The 23,143-nt window shown below is 39.3% G+C and overlaps 1 protein-coding gene across 11 annotated transcripts in view; it reads left to right on the top strand.

The window, feature by feature from the left end:
* Window positions 1-2,195: 2,195 nt before the first annotated feature.
* KIF23 (kinesin family member 23) overlaps window positions 2,196-23,143 on the top strand; it is a gene marked incomplete at its 3' end in the record, with an annotated part of 45,448 nt that continues 24,500 nt past the window's right edge. For 3 of the 11 annotated variants that reach the window (XM_082445837.1, XM_082445839.1, XM_082445845.1), the window contains exons 1-11: window positions 2,197-2,392; window positions 4,393-4,462; window positions 5,604-5,732; window positions 9,846-9,951; window positions 17,352-17,488; window positions 17,700-17,809; window positions 18,205-18,375; window positions 20,215-20,256; window positions 20,970-21,082; window positions 21,238-21,359; window positions 22,640-22,742. In XM_082445837.1, coding sequence (XP_082301963.1) covers window positions 2,382-2,392; window positions 4,393-4,462; window positions 5,604-5,732; window positions 9,846-9,951; window positions 17,352-17,488; window positions 17,700-17,809; window positions 18,205-18,375; window positions 20,215-20,256; window positions 20,970-21,082; window positions 21,238-21,359; window positions 22,640-22,742 — 1,114 coding nt within the window. In that variant the 5' untranslated portion in view covers window positions 2,197-2,381. Of the gene's footprint in view, window positions 2,393-4,392; window positions 4,463-5,603; window positions 5,733-8,441; window positions 8,514-9,845; window positions 9,952-17,351; window positions 17,489-17,699; window positions 17,810-18,204; window positions 18,376-20,214; window positions 20,257-20,969; window positions 21,083-21,237; window positions 21,360-22,639; window positions 22,743-23,143 lie in introns of those variants that run through there. The other 8 variants (XM_082445840.1, XM_082445841.1, XM_082445846.1 and 5 more) reach the window with 6 other exon arrangements.

The raw sequence follows: 23,143 nt of genomic DNA on the forward strand, positions 1-23,143 counted from the left end.
TAGTATTACAAGCAGGGGAATGATATGATCAGATCTGTGATTTAGTGGTGAGCTGGCTGCAAGATGGAACCAGGACTGGAAGATGGCAGCAGGGAAGCCTGTTAGGATACTGTTGCAGTCATCCAGACAAGAGATGGTAGTGGCCAAGGAGACAGAGAGGAGGGGTTTAAAAGCTATTTAGTTGGTAGAATTGTCAAGATTTGGTGACTGAACGTTGGAACAGAAGGAGAGGCAGAATGCAAAGATGGTACCTTGCACTCGGGCTTGGGTGGGTGGATAGATGGCGATGCCATCCACTGAGGGAGAATAGGTTCAGGGGAAGAGATTAGGATGTGTTAGGTGTGAGGTGCCTGTGGGGCACCCAGGTGGAGAATTCAGTAGGCTGTCGTACATATGACTCTGGAGCTCAGAAGAGCAAATGTGAGTGGCATGTGAGGTCATAGGAATGGTTGGGAGTGCCTGCAGATAGGGCACAGCTAGTGACCACCAGGTGAAAACCCTAAGCCACAGTATTTAAGGGAGAAAAAAGAACTCACAAATGAGGCTGAGAAAGAGGGGTTAGAAAGCTAGGAGGAAAAACAAAGGCACCGGAAGAGAGGAATGGGAAATTTTTTTAGTGTGTTAAGAGGTCAAGTAAGATAAAGGTGGGGAAGGGTGAAATAGATTTAGCATCAATGAGGTGGTGTTCTTGGTGAGAAGAGTTCCAGTGGAAAGACTGAGGCCAAAGCCAGGCTGCAGTGTAATTAAGAGGTTCAGGCTGAGGCCAAAGCCAGGCTGCAGTGTAATTAAGAGGTTAAGTGGCCAGCAGCCCAGCCCAATTCCTAAATAATACAGACCTCTCATTTGACAACAAATAAAGTTCTAATGGTTCAAAGACTTAAACATAAAAAACAAAGCAATAAAAGCACTAGGAAAAATAAAAGATTAAAAAAATTTAAGAAGAATTTAAATTCTTCTTAAAGAATTTAAGAAGAATTTTTTCTAGTATGACACAAAACAGAAGCCACAAAAGAAAAGGCTGATAAATTTGGCTACCTTAAGTTTTTTCTTAAGCTGTCACAAAACAACATAAACTAATTAAAATAAAAACCAAGTTATGAACTATACAAATCTTTGAACTCAGATTTTGGATGAGGACCAATTTCCTTAATATGTGAAGAGCTTTTACAAATCAATAAGAAAAACTAACAACCCAATAGAACAAGGAGGCAAAGGATATGAACATAGTTCTCAGAGAAGGAAACACAAATGGCTATTGAACATAGGCACAGACACCCACCTCATTCATCATAAGAGAAGAGAAATTTAAATTGGTGACTTTTTTTCATCTATTAGATCAACAGTCACAGAAAAGTTTGGTAAAACTTTGCTATCTGAGAATTGTGGAGAAACTGGTGCTCTCATACATGGCTGGTGGGATTGTGCCTTTGGACAACCTTTATGGAGGACAATTTGGCAATACCTGTGAAATATTACGTACACATATACTCTTTAACACAGCCATTCTGTGTAAAATGATGAATTTCCAAGTTTATTCACTGTATGTTTGTAACAGCAGAGATTGGAACCATCTTTATGTGGAACATTATGGGCCGAGGATATTAATTATGTGTATCCTTACTGGTGTCTGGTCCTGTAGGAAGTTGAGGAGATGGGACTACAGTTCCATGAGAGCACAGATGTAGATGCATATTTGATAGTCATCGGTTTAGGCGCAAAGGTTGAAGTGAGATAGAATCAGTTCATCTTAGAAAATACTGGTTCTGGAAAGAGCTGGAGGTTTCAGAGAGGGAGATCCCAGGAAGGGTGAAGACGAGATAAGAAAGGAAGCCAAGGTGTTGTGATGCTCTGGAAGCCAGAGAGGGAGCCTGAGACTGCGCAGGGTACAGCCCAAGGATAGGACACTCCTGGGCCGGAACGACACAGCTGACTTCTGAATCAACCCTGGATTTGCCCTTCCACTGGACTTCTTGTGCTGTGGGAGAAGAAACTCTCAGTGTCCTTATCAGAAAATTCAAGGGGTTGTATTTTCTAATATTTGAGCTCCACTTCCCCCTCCAGCCCTGAAGCCCAGGCACGCAGACAGCCCTTGCCCTCTCTGCGTCGGTCTCCTAGGAGACGAACGCCTCTCCCGGAGACGCAGGCGCTTCCTGAGGCCCCGCCCCTTCCCCGCAGGCGGGCGCTGATTGGTCCGTTTGAAATGCGCCGGGCGCGAGCTCACCTGGTCCCGGAGCTGCTTCTCCAGGCTTTTCTGAGCACCACGCCTGAGCTGCCGAGTCCCGGTGCCCGCGGCCGGTCCCTGCGGCCCGCCGTCCTCGCCAGCCCGCCCGACCGAGTCCGGCGTCCCGTGCACGCGTCTGGGCAGCGCGGAGCCTGCTGCCATGAAGCCAGCGTGAGTACCGGGCCGCGGAGCCGGGACCGGCGTCTCCTCACGCCGCAGCAGGCCCCGGGACACGCCGTCGGTACCGAGCCCCGCGTCTCCCGGGCCGCGGCCCCCAAAGTGGGAGGGAGCCCCCATCAGGACCTCCCAGGGGGAGACCGGGCGCGGAGACCCCGTCCGCGTCGACCCCATCCGGCTCCCCGCCGCCCAGAGTCGGGCGCCCGGCTCCCCGCCCTAGCTTCACTCGGCCAGGAAATGTCGGCCCCAAGTTGGGAGGAGGGGGAAGTTTGGGCGGCAACCCCAGTTCGGGTTAGCCAGGTCGCCCTCCACCTGGCTCCGGGACCGCCGCCTCAACCCTTTCTTAAGTTTCCCTTTCCATCCCCTGCCGCCCGCACCCGCGGGTTGCATTTTGCGGAGTTAGTGCGGGCCGGGGGTCGTCTAGCGTGTGGGCCGAGTGTTGTGTCCTGGGGTTGGGGTTGGGTAGGTGGTCTCAGCCCCCGGAGAGCCCCGGCGTCCGAGCGCACTGCGTGATTTTCTTAGCCTAGCGCGGCAGCCTGGGGGCCGCGACCACCCCCGGGTGAAGGCCAGTTATTTTGCTCTGTTCTTGGGTCTCAGACAGCTCCGCCCCCGACACAAAAGCCCACGCCCACATTCCTCACGGAGTCGGTGACATTTGCAGCTCAGCCTAATTCCTTGACTGCTGCTGGGTAACGAAATACTTGTGCAAAGAAGAGGGCTGCCTTTATAATTAGCACCGTCACGTAGCTAGTCGTTTGCAAAGGCAACTTGTTTTCTTAAGAGGCTAAAGTCAAAATCGTTGGGGAAAAATGTTGAGTTTAAGTAAACCTACCGTAATATTTTGCACTTAAAACACGAATTTGCTTGTTTCATCTGGGAAGGGGTTGTAGAAGTATTTTAATAACCTAAAATCCAAGCCAGTAATTTCACTTAGTGTTAAATGTTTTTCTAGTCTATAGATAAATGGGGGAAAGGGGAGAGTGGCATGCTACAGAAATGGTGAATAAATCAAAATATCTTTTGCTACTGTCCCTACTTAAGAGAGCACGAAATCGCAGTTTGGGGACCACATTTTGTTTGAGGACAAAGGATGATAGTTTTGAGAATTCAATAATCCCTTGTTCCTTGAAAGTAAAGACAAATCTTGATGAAAGAATGGATTCCTCCATCTGCATTTTTATAATTTATTGAAGTTAATCACTTGCCAGTCTGCCTTGGCAGTGGGCTGTTGGCACAGCGTGTGTGCTTATGTACCTACATAAATGACTTTCGAGATAAGTGTGGTCAACTATCTAGATTTTTCAAATTTGTAGTGTCTGTAAAATTGTTGCTCAAGAAAATAAGCTATTTTACATACAGAACTATAAATAGATATTAAAAAACAGAATTCAACTAGGTAAATTTTAAAGATCTTACCGGCTTTTTTCAATGATTCATGAATCAGGCAGCATCCATCTAGCACACAGAAAGGTGCTCCTAAGAGCTGTACAAAATGGAAGTTTTTTATAGGCAGAGGGGGATGGAACAAGGGAATTATACTAGCAATGAGTGGATTGTCTGTGGCAAGGTGAACATCCTTTAGTGGATGTCAGGGGTCTATCAGGCAGATTACCTCACTAGCGCTGACCAAGTAATTCCAGATTGGTTTAAGATTCTACTCCTGGGAGAGGTTGGAACTATGATTAAGTTAGGTATGAAGTCTCAGTTTGGTGATGTGGGGCTTAGCACAAGTGACCCCATTTTGGGCCTGTTATCTCTACTTTTTAGTAGCAAAAATGTCTCCTAAGCCAAATTTTAATTACTTTTGGGTTATCCATGCCACAAACACTCTTCTACTAAGGAAATTTATTCTTATTCATGTTATTTGGGATATAGTGTTGTGGAACTGCTAAAGAATAATTTTATAGACCCTAGGAAGGTCGTCTCTGTATGAATTACAGGTGAAGTTTTTATATGTTAGTGTTGAACTGAAATGTTTTTGTATCTGTGACCAGGAGAACTAAGACACCCAGGAAACCACCAGTGAAGAAAGGATCCCAAACGAGTCTTAAAGACCCCGTTGGGGTAAGGTCTCCCTGTGAATTTGTGTGTGTCTTCTTTCTTCAGTCCTTTTATGTCTTATGCTTATGCTTGGAAGGGATGGAGACGTGGAAGTGGAGTCAAAGAACATTTAGCTAAAAGGACGATACTAAATTGCTTAGGCTGGTTCCAGCTTTGAAATTTTGTTTCTATGTCGGATACATTAGCCCAGTAAAATGAAGTGTTTGGTTGTCAGTTGCATACTTCCTATAACTAATTATATTTGAAAAGTTAGATAATGAAAAAATATTCTTCAACTATCTTGGAGAATTCTTCATGCAGGCTTGGGAACTTGCTTTTAAAAGCAAATGGCAAATAAAAGAAAGGTGGTTTGCTCTGGGATTTTTAAATCTTCCCTTCATTGGCACTGGAATGTATTTCTTGATCTGAGTTGTGGGAACCAGATGCTTTGCATGTAGTGCTGAACAGTTTTTCCCCAACCCTATCACTGATTAAGAAGACCATATTTCAGACTTCCCTGGTGGCGCAGTGGTTAAGAATCCGCCTGCCAATGCAGGGGACACGGGTTCGAGCCCCAGTCTGGGAAGATCCCACATGACGCGGAGCAACTAAGCCCGTGCGCCACAACTACTGAAGCCTGCGCACCTAGAGCCCGTGCTCCACAACAAGAGAAGCCGTTGCAATGAGAAGCCCGTGCACCACAACGAAGAGTAGTCCCCGCTTGCTGCAACTAGAGAAAGCCCGCACGCAGCAACGAAGCCAATGCAGCCAAAAATTAAATAAATAAAATTAAATTAAAAAACAAAAAAAGAAGACCATGTTTCAGATCTCGCACTTTAGTATACTAAGTGTTAAGCTGGCAAGTTTTAACTGACATCCAATTCCAGACAGTCCTAACAGCTTTTCAAATAATTCTCGTTGTGTGATATGTTTTTGATTTTTAGAGAGAGTTTTGATATTATGTGCATTTAAAATTCTCTCATATCTAAAATATCTGTTTGCATTTGACAATCAGCAAATCGGGTAGCAGGGTAGCAGATCTTGGCTTTCATAGCTCTAAGTATATATACTTAAGTTTAGAGACCAAATGTTTGAATGAATGAATGAATGAAAAGTCAGGTAAAAAGTCAACCTTTGTTCTTTAAGCACCTTCTTGTATTTTCAGGTGTACTGCAGGGTACGCCCACTGAGCCTCCCAGAGCAAGAGTGTTGCATAGAGGTGATCAATAATACAACAGTTCAGCTTCATACTCCTGAGGGTTATAGGCTCAACCGAAATGGAGACTATAAGGAGGTAATTCCTATTGGAAGCAACTGTTTTTAATTGATAGGTTCTTTCCTGAATGGCTTTTCCATTTTCTACATTTAACAACATTCATGTGTTTCCACTTTATTGAAAGACTTATTTACTTCACTCTAACCACCATATCAAAAGTGTCTTTAATTTCTGGGCTGTACAGACACACCTTTGGTATACTGGAGTTAGAAGATTGCTTTTAGATGATTAATTTCTTGTATTGGATAATTATTGATTTTTAGAGCATATATTAGGGATAGTTTAATGTGGAATGATATCTGATGGTGCTAAGCAGTTACATGTGTATATGTAGTTTCATGTGTGGGATTGAAATAACATTTAATAGTCATTGTGTACTTGTATCAATCTCTCATGAAGTGTTTTTATTTTTAGTAAAATGTTAAACAAAGAGAGTTCAATTCAGTTCAACAAACATGTGCTAAGCTGGGGCATAGAAGGAGACTTTAAAAACTGAGTAAGACACGGTCCTTGCCTTTATGGAGCTTACAACTTAGTTGGGAGCACAGATGCTAAGCAAGTGACCCTCATTGGTAAGACAGGTGTGTTTAAAGAAATGGACTCTGGGAATGCAGAAGAAAGGATTAATTCAGGGTGTCATCTCTTCTTTCAAGCTGCCTTCACTCTTTCGTGTACACTACTCGAGGGAGATTGCTAGTCAAAAGCCCACCAGTGGCCTCTTTGCTGCTAGATGTGACGGACACCTCTTTGTCTTCATTACGATCTATTTCTCAGCAGCACTGTCCTGTCTTCCACTCCAATTCTCCATGTTCTGTCTTTCACTGGCCACCGTCTGCAGGCTTTGCCTCCTTTTCCAACCTCTAAGTACCAGGTTGGGCTATACCCAGGGCTCTCTTCCCTATCTATACTTTTCCATGGCTTTACAGGTTGATGATATGGTAATAATTTCAGAATTTTTATCTCCAGCCTAAATCTTTTCTCTCTCAACTTGAACGTCCACTGCTTGGATGTCACACAGCCATGTCCAAAAGAACTCTTGAGTTTTTTCCCCTCTAGATCACTTCCTCCCTTGTTTTTTCTTGTCAATAAATAGCACCACCACCATCTATTTGCTCAAACCAGACACCCTGTCCCTACCTTTCTCTTGTCCCCCCTCATATCCCATTCATTAGTAGATCCTATCAGTTCTACTCCAGTGTGTATCTTGAAACTGTCCTTTCAGTTCTATCTCCACTGCCACTACCCTCGTCTGAGGCCTGTTATTAATTACTGAGACAAGTGCTTCTCAAACTGTGGTGAAGAAGCAGCTTTTTTATTTTCAATGCATGGTGACTGATACTTTTGTGCAGCTTTGCCACAAGAAACTGTTAGACAACTGTTAGGCAAAGTTAGACAGCAGAGGACTGGTTTATAATCTGTTCAGAGATAAACCCACTGGTCACACGCTGGGATGTTGCAGCCGTGTAAAATGGCTACAGAGGTTCTAAGCATTTACCCTCCATCTCTGTAATTACCCCTCCCTGGACTGGAGACAGACAGCTCTCAGAGGGGCATTGGCCTGCCTGCTGACCACACTTTGAGTAACATTAACAAGACTATGCTGAAGCCAGCTGGACCACCTGCTTCCACTCTGAATCTTCTCTAATCCATTGCCACAGAGCAGCCACTCATCTTTTAAAGTAGAAATCAGACCTCACATTTTCCTTTTTCTTTTTTTAACTGAAGTACCATTAATTTACAATGCTGTATTAGCTTCTTGTATACAGCAAAGTGATTCAGTTATACATATATGTATATATTCTTTTTCATATTCTTTTCCATTATGGTTTACTACAACATATTGAATACACTTGCCTGTGTTATACAGTAGGATGTTGTTTATCTATTTTATGTATAGCAGTTTGTATCTGCTAATCCCAAACTCCTAATTTTTCCCCCCCTTCCCGTCACCATTTTCCTGTTTAAAACCTTCTAAGGAATAAAGTTTTCAAATGGGCACAGTCCTGCTTAATCTTCCTGCTATCTCTCTCTCCACCTCACCTCTTAGTACTCATACAATCCTAAATTGCTTGGATAAGCCAGAATCTCGCCTCAGGGCTTTTCCCTTAGCTCTTAGCAGGATGGCTCCTCATCCTTAGGTTTTAGCTTAAATCCCTTCCTCCGAGAGTGTGTCCAGATTACCCCCATCAGCAGTAGCACCCCTCCCACTTCTCTCCTGGTCTGTACTCTCTATAATTCCTTGACAGCACTTACCCCAACCTATAGATTTATTTACTTGTTTATTGTCTCTCCCCTGGTGTAATATACACTTCAAGGGGATATGTACCTTATCTGTCCTGTTTGCCAAACACTCAGTAGATACGGATTAAGCATGAAGGAATGGTCTGGGAAGGCTTCATGGAGGAGTAGGCCTTTGAGAATGTAAAATAGTTGAGAACTGACTTATTGAATTTTGCTTCTTTATTAGAGTTAATTTCATGTATGTGTAAATAGTACTAAAGGTTTGGTGGGGATTAAAAGTTCTCAGTGCTTTTTGACAGAAGGCAACACTGGATAATGGAAGAAGTGTTGGAATGAAAATGGCTTTGACACTAATTAGCTTCATGAGCTTGGGCAAGTTCCTTCTTGCCTCAGTTTTCTTCACCTGGAAGAGGGTGGGGATTGTTCATGAGGACTTGGAGGTCATCTGACTGACCTGTCAGCACTAACCTATATGTATCTTTTCAGTTCTAAGAGTCTTTGTTCTTTCTGTGAACTCTAAAGCTGTTTTACAGGATTGGAATAAAAACTTCTACAAAGGTGAGAGTTAGCTTAGCTGAAGTAGGTGTGTGATCTTTAACAAGTTATAAAATGAGCCATAATAATTGATAGTACCTACATCAAAGGTTGTAAAAATGATGATTCACTAATATGCTAAGGCAGTGCTTGGGACATGGTTAGTGTTAAGTGCAAGTTGTTGTTGTTATGATGATGATGATGTATTTGAGTCCTAATCTATACATGTCTCCTTTTGGGGGACAAAACTACTAATTTTAAAAACATAAGGGTCATGATATTGATATGTGAGCAGGTTGGATTTAAGATAAAACGTATAAAACAGGGAAAAGGGGTCATGTGACAAAGGCTATAATCCACAATAAATTCTAGTGAATACTCGTGCACCAAATAATAGCACTGACATTCATGGAGCAAAAATCGCAAGAAATTCAGGAAGCCTACAGGAACAGTTGCAACGTCTACAAACTAATAAAGCTAGAAGATAACAAAAATAGAAAGAATAGAACTCCAGTCCCTGGACAATTAGGGCATTTGAATTTACCTTGACATATATACCCTAGTCCCCAGTCTTATTTTCCAAGTAGGAGTTTGGTAATATTTCTGATAATATAGATATGCTTTATAATAATAGTCATATTTTGAAAGATTTGATAATTGAAGTATTATTGCTTTTTTAAAGGTCACAGTTTATTTAAAATTTATTTCATAGAAGAACTCAGATGAGGGACTTCCCTGGTGGTCCAGTAGTTGAGACTCCATGCTTCCACTCCAGTGCACCAGGGTTATATCTCTGGTCAGGGAGCTAGTATCCTGCATGCCTTGTGGCACAGCCAAACACAAACAAACAAACAAAAAAACTCAGATGAGATTATATTGACAGTTATTTTCTAGTTTTAAAAAAGCAGTACATCAAAACTCTTGGTTTTATACTGCTATGCCATTTTAAAGGACACCTTTATAAAGAAAAATAGATAGCAGTAAAATAGTATATGAAGTAATGCTTGAGGATTTTCACAAGTCTATGACTGAATCGTTGTAATACCTTTTGAACTCCTTTGTCACTTAATTAAAACAAAATCAGCCTTAGTCTATGAAGCATTAGTAGATAAGACTTTTCTACAGTCTCTTCAGTAGTTATAACTGTAAATATTTACCAGTTTATAATTGGTATAATTTAAGTATGTCATGAATTTTTTAAAGATTCCAAGTTTAAAGACTATTGGTATTTTTTTTTTCACGTCTAGATCTAATTGTTCATAAGGAAACATCTGAATATGTTTAAACAGATATATTTCTAGCCTAGCTATAGTGGAATTCCGTTTATGTGCTTTTAATTTTTTTCCTTCTCCACAGACTCAGTATTCATTTAAACAAGTATTTGGCATTCATACCACCCAAAAGGAGCTCTTTGATGTTGTGGCTAATCCCTTGGTAGATGACCTCATTCATGGCAAAAATGGTATGATTCTTGGAGTTTTGTTGAATTTTTCTTTTTCTCCCCCTCTGATAAAATTTTTTTGATACTTAGATATTTGGTTTATGTTCAGCCTTGAACCCAGTTAATTTTCCAGAGTAGTGTTAAACCTGCTTTTTTGAGCAGTTATTTTTATTTTTTTAATTTGCTTATTTTTCAAATTTAATTTTTATTTTGCATTTGAGTATAGTGGATTTACAGTGTTGTGTTAGTTTCAGGTGTACAGCTAAGTGACTCAGTTATACATATACATATATCCATTCTTTTTCAGATTCTTTTCCCATATAGGTTATTACAGAATATTGAGTAGATTTCCCTGTGTTATACAGTAGGTCCTTGTTGATTATCTATTTTAAATATAGTAGTGTGTATATGTCAATCCCAAACTCCCAATTTATCCCTCCCCTTTGGTAACCATAAGTTTGTTTTCTAAGTCTGTGAGTCTGTTTTGTAAATAGGTTCATTTGTATCATTTTAAATTTTTTTATTTTTTAGATTCTGCATATAAGCAATATCATATGATACTTGTCTTTTTCTGTCTTACTTCACTTAGTATGATAATCTCCAGGTCCATCCATGTTACTGCAAATGGCATTATTTCATTCTTTTTAATGGCTGAGTAATATTCCATTTTATATATGTACATTTTATATATGTACCACATCTTCTTTATCCATTCACCTGTCGATGGACATTTAGGTTGCTTCCATGTCTTGGCTATTATAAACAGTGCTGCAATGAACATTGGGGTGCATGTATCCTTTTGAACCATGGTATTCTCTGGATATATGCCCAGGCCTGGGATTGCTGCATCCTATGGTAGCTCTATTTTTAGTTTTTTAAGGAACCTCCATACTGTTCTCCATAGTGGCTATACCAATTTACATTCCCACCAACAGGGTAGGGGGGTTCCCTTTTCTCCACACCCTCTCCAGCATTTGTTATTTGTAGACTTTTTGATGATGGCCGTTCTGACTTGTGTGAGGCGATATCTCATTGTAGTTTTGATTTGCATTTCTCTAATACTAAGCAATGTTGACCACCTTTTCATGTGCCTCTTGGCCATCTGTATGTCTTCTTTGGAGAAATGTCTATTTAGATCTTCTGCCCATTTTTTGATTGGGTTGTTTTTTGTTTTTTTGTTTTTTTTTGTGATGCTGTATGAGCTGTTTGTATATTTTGGAAATTAATCCCTTGTCGGTCGCATCATTTGCAAATATTTTCTCCCATTCTGTGGGTTGTCTTTTCATTTTGATTATCATTTCCTTTTCTGTGCAAAAGCTTTACAGTATAATTAGGTCCCATTTGTTTATGTTTGTTTTGGTTTTTATTACTCTAGGAGGTGGATCCAAAAAGATCTTGCTGTGATTTATGTCAAAGAGTGTGCTAAGAGTTTTATAGTATCAGGTCTTACATTTAGGTCTCTAATCCATTTTGAGTTTATTTTTGTGTATGGTGTTAGAGACTGTTCTAATTTCATTCTTGTACATATAGCTGTCCAGTTTTCCCAGCACCACTTATTGAAGAGACTGTCATTTCTCCATTATATATTCTTGCCTCCTTTGTCCTAAATTAATTGACCATAGGTGCATGGGTTTATTTCTGGGCTTTCTATCCTTTTCCATTGATCTATATTTCTGTTTTTGTGCCAGATTTCTGTAGTTTTGTAGTATAGTCTGAAGTCAGGGAGCCTGATTCCTCCAGCTCCGTTTTTCTTTCTCAGGATTGCTTTGGCTCTTGGGGGTCTTTTGCGTTTCCACACAAATGTAAAAATTTTTTTGTTCTAGTTATGTGGAAAATGCCATTGGTTATTTGATAGGGATTGCACTGAATCTGTAGATTGCCTTGTAGTATAGCCATTTTGACAATATTGATTCTTCCAATCCAAGAACATGGTATATCTTTCCATCAGTTTATGTCATCTTCAATTTCTTTCATCAGCATCTTATAGTTTTCTGCATACAGGTCTTTTGCCTCCTTAGGTAGGTTTATTCCTAGGTATTTTATTCTTTCTGATGCGATGGTAAATGGGATTGTTTTCTTAATTTCTCTTTCTAATCTTTCATTATTAGTGTATAGGACTGCAAGAGATTTCTGTGTATTAATTTTGTATCTTGCAACTTTACCAAATTCATTGACCAGCTCTAGTAGTTTTCTGGTAGCATCTTCAGGATTTTCTATGTATAGTATCATGTCGTCTGAAAACAGTGACAGTTTTCTTCCTCTTTTCCAATTTGGATTCCTTTTATTTCTTTTTCTACTCTAACTGCCATGGCTAGGACTTCAAAACTATGTTGAATAAAAGTGGTGACAGTGAATATCCTTGTCTTGTTCCTGATCTTAGAGGGAATGCTTTAGGCTTTTCACCATTGAGTATGATGTTAGCTGTAGGTTTGTCATACATGACCTTTATTATGTTAAGGTGTGTTCCCTCTATGCCCACTTTCTGGAGAGTTTTTATCATAAATGGGTGTTGATTTTGTCAAAAGCATTTTCTGCATCTATTGAGATGATCAAAGGATTTTTATTCTTCAGTTTGTTAATGTGGTGTATCACACTGATTGATTTGTGGATACTGAAGAATCCTTGCATCCCTGGGATAAATCCCACTTGATCATGATGTATGATCCTTTTAATGTATTGTTGGATTCAGTTTGCTAGTATTTTGTTGAGAATTTTTGCATCTGTATTCATCAGTGATATTGACCTGTAATTTTCTTTCCTTTTTTTTCTAAAAAATTTTTTATTTTTATTTATTTATTTTTGGCTGTGTTGGGTCTTCGTTTCTGTGTGAGGGCTTTCTCTAGTTGTGGCAAGTGGGGGCCACTCTTCATCGCGGTGCGCAGGCCTCTCACTATTGTGGCCTCTCTTCTTGCGGAGCACAGGCTCCAGACGCACAGACTCAGTAGTTGTGGCTCACGGGCCTAGTTGCTCTGTGGCATGTGGGATCTTCCCAGACCAGGGCTCGAACCCGTGTCCCCTGCATTAGCAGGCAGATTCTCAACCACTGCGCCACCAGGGAAGCCCTGTAATTTTCTTTTTTTGTGATATTCTTGTCTGGTTTTACTATCGGGATGACGGTGGCCTTGTAGAATGAGTTTGGGAGTGTTCCTTCCTCTGCAATTTTTTAGAAGAGTTTCAGAAGAATAGGTGTTAACTCTTCTCTAAATGTTGACAGAATTCGCCTGTGAAACCATCTGGTCCTGGACTTTTGTTTGTTGGGAGTGTTTTTTTTAATTTTATTGAAGTGTAGTTGATTTACAATGTTGTGTTAATTTCTTCTGTATGGCAAAGTGGTTCAGTTATACATATATATATTCTTTTTCATATTCTTTTCAATTATGGTTTGTCACAGGATATTGAATATAGTTCCTTGTGCTATACAATAGGACCTTGTTGTTATCCATCCTATATATAATAGTTTGCCTCTGCTAATCCCAAACTCCCACTTCTTCCCTCTCCTACCCCCACCTCCCCTTGGCAACCACAAGTCTGTTCTCTATATTTGTGAGTCTGTTTTTGTTTCATAGATATGTTGATTTGTGTCGTATTTAAGATTCCATATAATAAGTTTTATCATGGTATTTGCCTTTCTAACTTACTTCGCTTACTATTATACCTAGAGTGTGATAATCTCTAGGTCCATCCATGTTGCTGCAAATGGCAGTATTTCATTCTTTTTTATGGCTGAGTAATATTACATTGTATATATATAGCACATCTTCCTTATCCATTCATCTGTCAGTGGACATTTATGTTGTTTCCATGTTTTGGCTATTGTAAACAGCACTGCAATGAACACTGGGGTGCATGTATCCCTTCAAACCATGGTTTTCTCCGGATGTATGCCCAGGAATGGGATTGCTGCATCTTATGGTAGCTCTATTTTTAGTTTTTTTAAGGAACCTCCATACTGTTCTCCATAGTGGCTCTACCAATTTACATTCCCACCAACGGGGTAGGAGGGTTTCTCCACACCCTCTCCAGCATTTGCTATTTGTAGACTTTTTATTGATGGCCATTCTGACTAGTGTGAGGTGGTACCTCATTGTAGTTTTGATTTGCATTTCTCTAGTAATTAGCGACATTGAGTATCTTTCCATGTGCCTATTGGCCATCTGTTTGTCTTCTTTGGAGAAATGTCTATTTAAGTCTTCTGCCCATTTTTTATTGGGTTGTTTGTTTTTTTTGTTATTGAGTTGTATGAGCTGTTTGCATATTTGGGTAATTAAGCCCTTGTTAGTCGCATCATTTGCAAATATTTTCTCCCAGTCCGTAAGTTGTCTTTTCATTTTGTTTGCGGTTTCCTTTGCTGTGCAAAAGCTTGTAAGTTTGATTAGGTCCCATTTGTTTATTTTTGCTTTTGTTTCTATTGCCTTGGGAGACTGACCTAAGAAAACATGGGTATGATTTATGTCAGAGAATGTTTTGCCTATGTTCTCTACTAGGAGTTTTATGGTGTCTTTTTCTTTCTTTTTTATTTTTTTCATTTTGGCCGCGCCATGCAGCATGCAGGATGGTGCAATCCAGGGATCGAACCTGGGCCTCTGCAGTGAAAGCGCCAGATCTTAACCACTAGGCCACCAGGGAACTCCTGGTGTCTGGTCTTACAATTAGGTCTTTAAGCCACAGGTGTGTGGGTTTATTTCTGGGCTCTCTCTTCTGTTCCATTGATCTGTATATCTGTTTTTGTGCCAATACCATGCTGTTTTGATTACTGTAGCCTTGTAGTCAAGTCTGGGAGTGTTATGCCTCCTGCTTTTTTCTTTTTCCTCAGGATTGCTTTGGCAATTCTGGGTCTTTTATGGTTCCATGTAAATTTTGGTATTATTTGTTCTATTTCTGTGAAAAATACCATTGGTAATTTAATAGGGATCACATTAAATCTGTAGATTGCTTTGGGTAGTATGGCCATTTTAGCAATATTAATTCTTCCAATCCAAGAGCATGGGATATCTTTCCATTTCTTTGAATCATCTTTAATTTCCTTTAATAATGTTTTGTAGTTCTCAGCATATAAGTCTTTCACCTTCTTGGTGAGGTTTATTTCTAAGTATTTTATTTTTTTGTGGGAGTTTAAAAGGGATTGTTTATTTACATTCCCTTTATGATATTTCATTGTTAGTGTAAAGAAGTGCAACCTATTTCTGTATGTTAATCTTGTATCCTGCTACCTTCCTGGATTCTTTTATCAGTTCTAGTGGTTTTAGTGTGGAGTCTTTAGGGTTTTCTACATATATTATCATGTCATTTGCATGTAATGACAATTTTACCTCTTCCCTACGAATTTAAATACCTTTTATTTCTTTTTCTTGTCTGATTGCTGTGGCTAGGACTTCCAATACTATGTTGAAGAGAAGTGGTGAGAGTGGGCATCCTTGTCTTGTTCCATATTTTAGCGGGAAGTCTTTCAGCTTTTCACCATTGAATATTATATTGGCTGTGGGTTTGTCATAAATAGCTTTTATTATGTTGAGATACGTTCCCTCTCTACCCAGTTTCATAAAGGTTTTTATCATGAGTGAATGTTGAATTTTGTCAAATGCTTTTTCTGCATCTATTGATGATCACGAGGCTTTTTTCCTTTCTTCTGTTGATGTGGTGTATCTCATTGATTGATTTATGTATGTTGGATCATCCTTGGAACCCTGGGATGAATCCAACGTGGTCATGGTGTGTGACCTTTTTTATGTGTTGTTGGATTCGGTTTGCTAGTATTTTGTTGAGAATTTTTGTGTCTATATTTATCAAAGATACTGGCCTGTAATTTTTTCTGTGTTACCCTTGTCCAGTTTTGGTATCAGGGTGATAGTGGCCTTGTAGAATGAATTTGGGAGTGTTCCTTCCTCTGCAATTTTTGGGAATAGTTTCAGAAGGATAGGTGTTAACTCTTCTCTAAATGTGTGATAGAATTTGCCTCTGAAGCAATCTGGTCCTGGACTTTTGTTTGCTGGGAGGTTTTAATCACAGTTTCAGTTTCAGTACTTATGATTGGTCCTTTCATATTTTCTATTTCTTCCTGGTTTAGTCTTGGGAGCTTGTACCTTTCTAAGAATTTGTCCATTTCTTCTAGGTTATCCATTTTATTGGCGTACACTTGCTTGTAGTAGTCTCTTATAATCCCTTGTATTTCTGTGGTGTCTGTTGTAACTTCTCCGTTTTCACTTCTGATTTTCTTGATTTGAGCCCTCTTTTTTCTTGATGAGTCTGGCTAAAGGTTTATCAGTCTTGTTTACCTTTTAAAAGAACCAGCTTTTGGTTTCATTGCTCTTTTCTGTTGTTTTCTTCATCTCTGTTTCATTTATTTCTGCTCTGATCTTTATGATTTCTTTCCTTCTACTCACTTTGGGTTTTGTTTATTCTTTTTTCTTTAGTTGCTTGAGGTGTAAGGTTAAGTTGTTTGAGATTTTTCTTGTTTCCTGAGGTAAGATTTTATTGCTATAAACTTCCCTGCTAGAACTGCTTTTCCTGCGTCACATAGGTTTTTTTTTAAAATTATTAATTAATTAATTAATTTAGTTATGGCTGTGCTGGGTCTTCGTTTCTGTGCGAGGGCTTTCTGTAGTTGCGGCAAGTGGGGGCCACTCTTCATCGCAGTGTGCGGGCCTCTCACTATCGCGGCCTCTCTTGTTGCGGAGCACGGGCTCCAGACGTGCAGGCTCAGCAATTGTGGCTCACGGGCCTAGTCGCTCCGCGGCATGTGGGATCTTCCCAGACCAGGGCTCGAACCTGTGTCCCCTACATTGGCAGGCAGATTCTCAACCACTGCGCCACCAGGGAAGCCCCTCACATAGGTTTTTGATTGTCATGTTTTTGTTGTCATTTGTCTCTAGGTATTTTTTATGTCTTCAGTGATCCATTGGTTGTTCAGTAACATATTGTTTAGCTTCCACTTATTTTTTTTTTTGACAGTTTTTTTCTTGTGATTGATTTCAAATCTCTTAGCGTTGTGGTCAGAAAAGATGCTTGATGTATTTTCAGTTTTCTTAAATTTACTGAGGCTTGTTTTGTCGTCCAGCATGTGGTCAGTCCTGGAGAACGTTCCATGTGCACCTCAGAAGAATGTGTATTCTGCTGCTTTTGGATGGACTGTTCTATAAATATCAGTCAAGTCCATCTGGTTTAATGTGTCATTTATGGCCCGTGTTTCGTTACTGATTTTCTGTCTGGATGATCTGTCCATTGATGTAAGTGGGCGTTAAAGTCTCCCTATTGTGTTACTGTTGATTTCTCCTTTCATGGCTGTTAGCATTTGCCTTATATATTGAGGTGTTGAGCAGTTAATTTTAAGTGTTTTCTAATACAAAAAATATTATACGTGGAGGACTTTTAAGATATAGCCAAGTGTGACATTTAATATATAACTGTGACTTGTTACATTGTAGGTCTCCTTTTTACATATGGTGTGACGGGAAGTGGAAAAACTCACACTATGACTGGTTCTCCAGGGGAAGGAGGACTGCTTCCTCGCTGTTTGGACATGCTTTTTAACAGTATAGGGTCGTTTCAAGCTAAACGATACGTAAGTTTAATTTTTTGTGTGTTGTGACTCACTAGAGGGCATAGGTGCCAAAATACCTGTGGATACAGTAGTATTAAGGGAGAACTAAGGCATCGGATACCTTTTGAAACTTTAAATATGTCTAAATATTGTTTTTTATTTCTTAAATATATTTCTTACTATTAAAGTCAAAGTCTAAAAATTATGGTCTGATTTTTGCCCCCACTTTAAGGTTTTTAAATCTAATGATAGGAATAGTATGGATATACAGTGTGAAGTTGATGCTTTATTAGAACGGCAGAAAAGAGAAGCCACGCCCAATCCAAAGACCCCCTCTAGCAAGTAAGTAATTACATTTGTAACACTGGCCTCATGGGAACCCTGTCCAGTGGTTTCCTCAGGCATAGGGAATGGTGAACAGAAGTGGAGAAGTTGGTCTGACAGTTGACTTTAGTGAGATCAAAGTTGAGGGATGTTCTTAAGTGAGTTTATTTGCTCAGATGTTCTGTTTGGTTCTGAGCACACTGCCCTTGAATCACTGTTTAGGGAAGGTGCCACTCTTGGTGAGAGAGGGTGTAAAAGCCTGTGTTGTGTATCTGGGGAGATATGGGAGAACTGTTGGCCCAACCATGAGTATGAATAAAGTTGCTCTGTGCATTCCTGCTTGTAATGGAGGTAATTTATTTACTCACAGTGTGTAAGATGAGACTATGGGGCTTTTTTTTTCTTTTTTTCAGACGACAAGTAGATCCAGAGTTTGCAGATATGATAAATGTACAAGAATTTTGCAAAGCAGAAGAGGTTGATGAAGATAGTGTCTACGGTGTATTTGTCTCTTATATTGAAATATATAATAATTACATATATGATCTATTGGAAGAGGTGCCATTTGATCCCATAAAGCCTAAGTAAGTAGTGGAGAGAGTCCCTTAGCTGCTTAAACTTGGTGAAAGTCACTTCACATCAGTGAGGTTTAGTTTCCTCAGCTATAAATGGGGATAAAGCTTACTTTTATTTTCAAAATGAAATATAACTCATATATCATGCAGTTGGTGCTTGGTGAATAGTTCTGTATATTAACTAGATATGTAGCTGTATTAGGAAAGCCACTGGGTTAAGGCATCTAAGGAGAATATTCACCTTAGACTTTACTTTTGAAAAACTCTTGGCCCTGGGCTGTATTGTTTTAACATCTTTATTGGAGTATAATTGTTTTGCACTGTTGTGTTAGTGTCTGCTGTAAATGAAGCAAATCAGCTATATGTATACATATGTCCCCATATACCCTCCCTCTTGCATCTCCCTCCCACCCTCCCTATTCCACCCCTCTAGGTGGTCACAAAGCACCGAGCTGATCTCCGGTGCTATGTGGCTGCTTCCCACTAGCTATTTTACATTTGGTAGTGTATATATGTCAGTGCAACTCTCTTACTTCATCCCATCTTAAACTTCCCCCTCCCCATGTCCTCAAGTCCATTCTCTACATCTGCGTCTTTATTCCTGTCCTGCCCCGAGGTTCTTCAGAACCATTTTTTTTTTTTTTTAGATTCCATATATATGTGTTAGCATACAGTATTTGTTTTTTTCTTTCTGACTTACTTCACTTTGTATGACAGACTCTAGGTCCATCCACCTCACTACAAATAACTCAACTTCATTTCTTTTTATGGCTGAGTAATATTCTACTGTATATATGTGGGCCCTGGGCTGTATTTTGACAAGGACCTTAATTGTATAAAGAAGTGTCCCTATAGATGTGCCCTGGGGCTACCTTTAAGAACCTGACACTTAATGTTGGGAGTTTGTAGCCTCTCATCTGTGTTCTGGTGATCCCCACAGAATGGAGCCTAAAGCTGTTGTCTGCACAATAGTCACAGACCTTCCATCACTGACCAATAAGAAGTGGCATCTGTGTTGTCATTCCACTAGAGTTAAAAGACTATTACTTAGATTTCCTTGGGTCTTGCCCTGCTGAGACTGAAGAGCAATTACAATCTGGCATCACAAACTACATTTGTGCCAGAGCTGACTCCGGAATCTCATGTCTAATAACGGTTATCTTGTTCCTTGATGGTTTTGTTCTTAAGCTAAATGCTTATCTTCAATGCTGTCTTTGTCAGGGCCTCTCAAGACAAATAATATGAAGACCTGTGTTGTATTACTTAACTTTTGTGTATATGACTCAGTGAATATTATTGGAGGAACAGCTAGATTTGGAAAACCATTAGACTGAGAACAGGTGTCTGTATATCCACTTTTATTTATATTAAACAATTTATAGACTAATTACTTTCCCATTTGTTTCAGAGTGTCAGTTGTATGTACCCATTTTCCTAAACTTTTGTGATGTCATTCACTGCTACCAATCACTTTCATGTCTGCACATGTGCCAAGTTTCTGTTTGATTTGTTGCAAATGAGATTGTTTTCTAAGAAGCCTATCTTGGTTTTGTTATGTAAATGAAGACTGACAAATGTGACTATGCCTTGTAACCTTTCTGGTAACTCCTTGAATGAACTCACAGGGTGCTTATTTGGCAGTGAATTCAGATTTTATTTGTTAGGGTGGTGATTAACCTGCTTTTTTTGAGCTGGTTTAAGGTTTAGTTTTTAATACAATGAAGAAATATTAGAAGCAGAGGATTTTTAAGATACGACTCATTGTGACTGTCAGATACTCTGGACTGAACGTGTTGCTGTGAGATGGCTGCTATAGAAACAGTAACTTCTACCTTATTCCTTTGGTAGGTGGAATAGTTGCAGCACGCCCATGAGGAACACAGATTTTGTGTATGTGATGGTGCTCTTTTCTTAAGGAGAAGGGTGCAGTTATACTAGTAGTTGGCATCTGTGGCATGTTTGCATGTAGGTGGTTTTTCATTGGTACTGGGCCGGCTGCTACTTCTAAGCCCCTCCTTGGTCCCTGAGAAATCTGCCGTTTGCTGAATAATGGTGGCTGGTAAATGTTTCTACCCCCACCATTCACAAGACTGAGGCCAAACAGGCAGCACCTTTCCCATCCTCATCCTACCTTAGACTAAAACTTGACCAGCCACTTTGAAAGGATTGCCACTCCTGGTATATACCAAACTCCTTCTGAATTTGTTTTTTGTTGACACTGAAGTCAGAACCAGCTCTATCTGTTGATCTTTTAAAATTAAGAAAATGCTAGATTTTGATGCTTAACCTATGCATGTATGTGATGGTGCTATACTACTACTTTGATCTCTAGTTGTTTAGTAAGTGTTGTTTCATGTGCTTTGTTAGAACAAATTAGAGCAAAGCTTTTAAAACAAAATAGATTCCTGTTATCCTGTTATGTAACTAATCTTTTTACTACATATCCTTATTCTTATCCAAGCGTAATATGCTTCTGGAGTCTTGCTTAGGCTTATTCCCGTTATAAGAATGGGTGTCATGTTGCCTGACATTTTAGTCCTTGTCTTAAGTTGCAATATCAGTATCTCATAATATAGGAAACTAATGTTTTTTCTTTCCCATAGACCTCCACAATCTAAGTTGCTTCGTGAAGATAAGAACCATAACATGTACGTTGCAGGATGTACAGAAGTAGAAGTGAAGTCTACTGAGGAGGCTTTTGAAGTTTTCTGGAGAGGTTAGAAGCAGAGCTAGAATTACAGATATATACAGTGATAAATAGAATCCTGCAAGTTGCTGCTCTCATTTGACAATACTTTTTGGTTTGGTAGAAAATATGTACACTGAAATGACTCGGTAGAGATTTGATCAGTGATTTCTCTGTCACTGTAGGCCAGAAAAAGCGACGAATTGCTAACACACATTTGAATCATGAGTCCAGCCGTTCCCATAGCGTGTTCAACATTAAATTAGTTCAGGCTCCCTTGGATGCAGATGGAGACAATGTCTTACAGGTAAAGATTTAATGTGTGGAGTGTTTTCTGGTTCTGAATCCTTAATTTTGTGAGTCAGAGGTAAATCATGGAGGTTTCATTACACTGAATATTGCTCTAGAATTAATATATGTGTAGGTGATGACATTTAAAAAAAAATGTTCCATTAATTAGATAGTATAGTTTTGGGAAACTGGCTATTAAATCTTAGAACCTGGAATTTTGTTGTGAAAAAGGTTTACAAATCTTTATAAATATCTAATAGAGGAGATAAAACAATGAATCATAACATATATTTTATCTCTGAAGACTCATTTTGTATGTAGAAATTCAGTTAATGGTTTTTAAATGTCAGCAGTTAACTTTCCAGGCTAGGTACAGTTCAGGAGTGGCCAATTCTAAATTGTTCTTCTCTTGGCTGATAGGCCAGTAGGGCCCCCCATCTGCTGATCACGCTTTACTGCTGGGCCTGTCGTGCTACAAGGCTTATATCAATTAGTAACAGCATTTGAGCCTGAATATATAAATCATTTAATAACTTTAAGCTATTAAAATGTAATTCCATTCAAAACATATTGTGAAATTGTGGTATATCACGAAGGTTTTCAGATAGCAGGAGTAGATGGTACAGCATGGTACTAAAGACCGTCAGGATTTGAATTCTGATTCCTCGGCATTTACTAGCTTGTCTCACCTAATTGTGATAAACTTGTAATGCTGTGAGGGTTAAAGGAGGCGAGGCATGTAAAGTTTTTAGTCCATTGCCTGGCTTACAGTCAGCACTTGATAAATGTTAGCTAGAAAATCCTTGTAAGTCAAGTCTCTATACACTTGCTTTCCATTGAATCACAGCTAATATTATAGTATCTCTTGACTTTCATTTCTTATAAGTTATTAGAGTATTATGAAATTATTAGACTGTAAAATTATCAAATGTCTCATTATACAAATATTTAGCCTTGCTGTAGACTCACTATTTAGCAGACATTTATTGAGCTCCTGCTGAGTGCTAGGCACTGTGCAAGGTGCTGGAGATGAAGTGGTTAAAAGGTAGAATTCCTGTTCTTGTGGAGCTTACAGTATAATGTAGAAGACCAGACAATGGGCAAGTAATGTCATGAGGATATTTATCATATGCTTTTAGCAAACTCTTCCCCAAAAACATGTATCCTTCGCCCCTACTATACATTTTGTATTGTGCAAACATTGTATTCATAAGACTTAATTTGATTTGAATATATTTAAAGAACACTGTAAACCAGTTATAACTTATGTTACTGGCATTATAATCTTCCCTTCAGGAAAAAGAACAAATCACCATTAGCCAGTTGTCCTTGGTAGATCTTGCTGGAAGTGAAAGAACCAACCGGACAAAAGCAGAAGGGAACAGGTTACGTGAAGCTGGTGAGCAAAGCATAGTACTTACTTATTGCTACAACTTTCAAAAACTTGCCATGCCAGTTTATTGTCACTTATTGATAGGTGGTTTATGCATAACTATCTTCAATTTGACTAAAAATTTAGAGGCTAAGTGACCAGTGCTTTTTCTTTAGTTATGCTGGTTTGGTATTGATCTATTACAACACATTGATTTCTTTAAGAATGAGGAAAACTGAGTAAAATAAATATAAAATAGGTTATATTCATATTGAAAGTGTCTACTGTATCTATGGCTGGCGTGTCAGTACTGGGTCCATTAAATTAAGAGATCGAATAGTTACTCCAACATTCAAAGTGGTAAAGATTGGCTTCTGGAGATAGGAAAAATCTTTGAATACAAAAGCCAGTTGAAAGGAAATCTGTGT

This window comes from Balaenoptera physalus, assembly GCF_965194825.1.
Source record: "Balaenoptera physalus genome assembly, chromosome: 2".
NCBI lineage: Eukaryota > Metazoa > Chordata > Mammalia > Artiodactyla > Balaenopteridae > Balaenoptera > Balaenoptera physalus.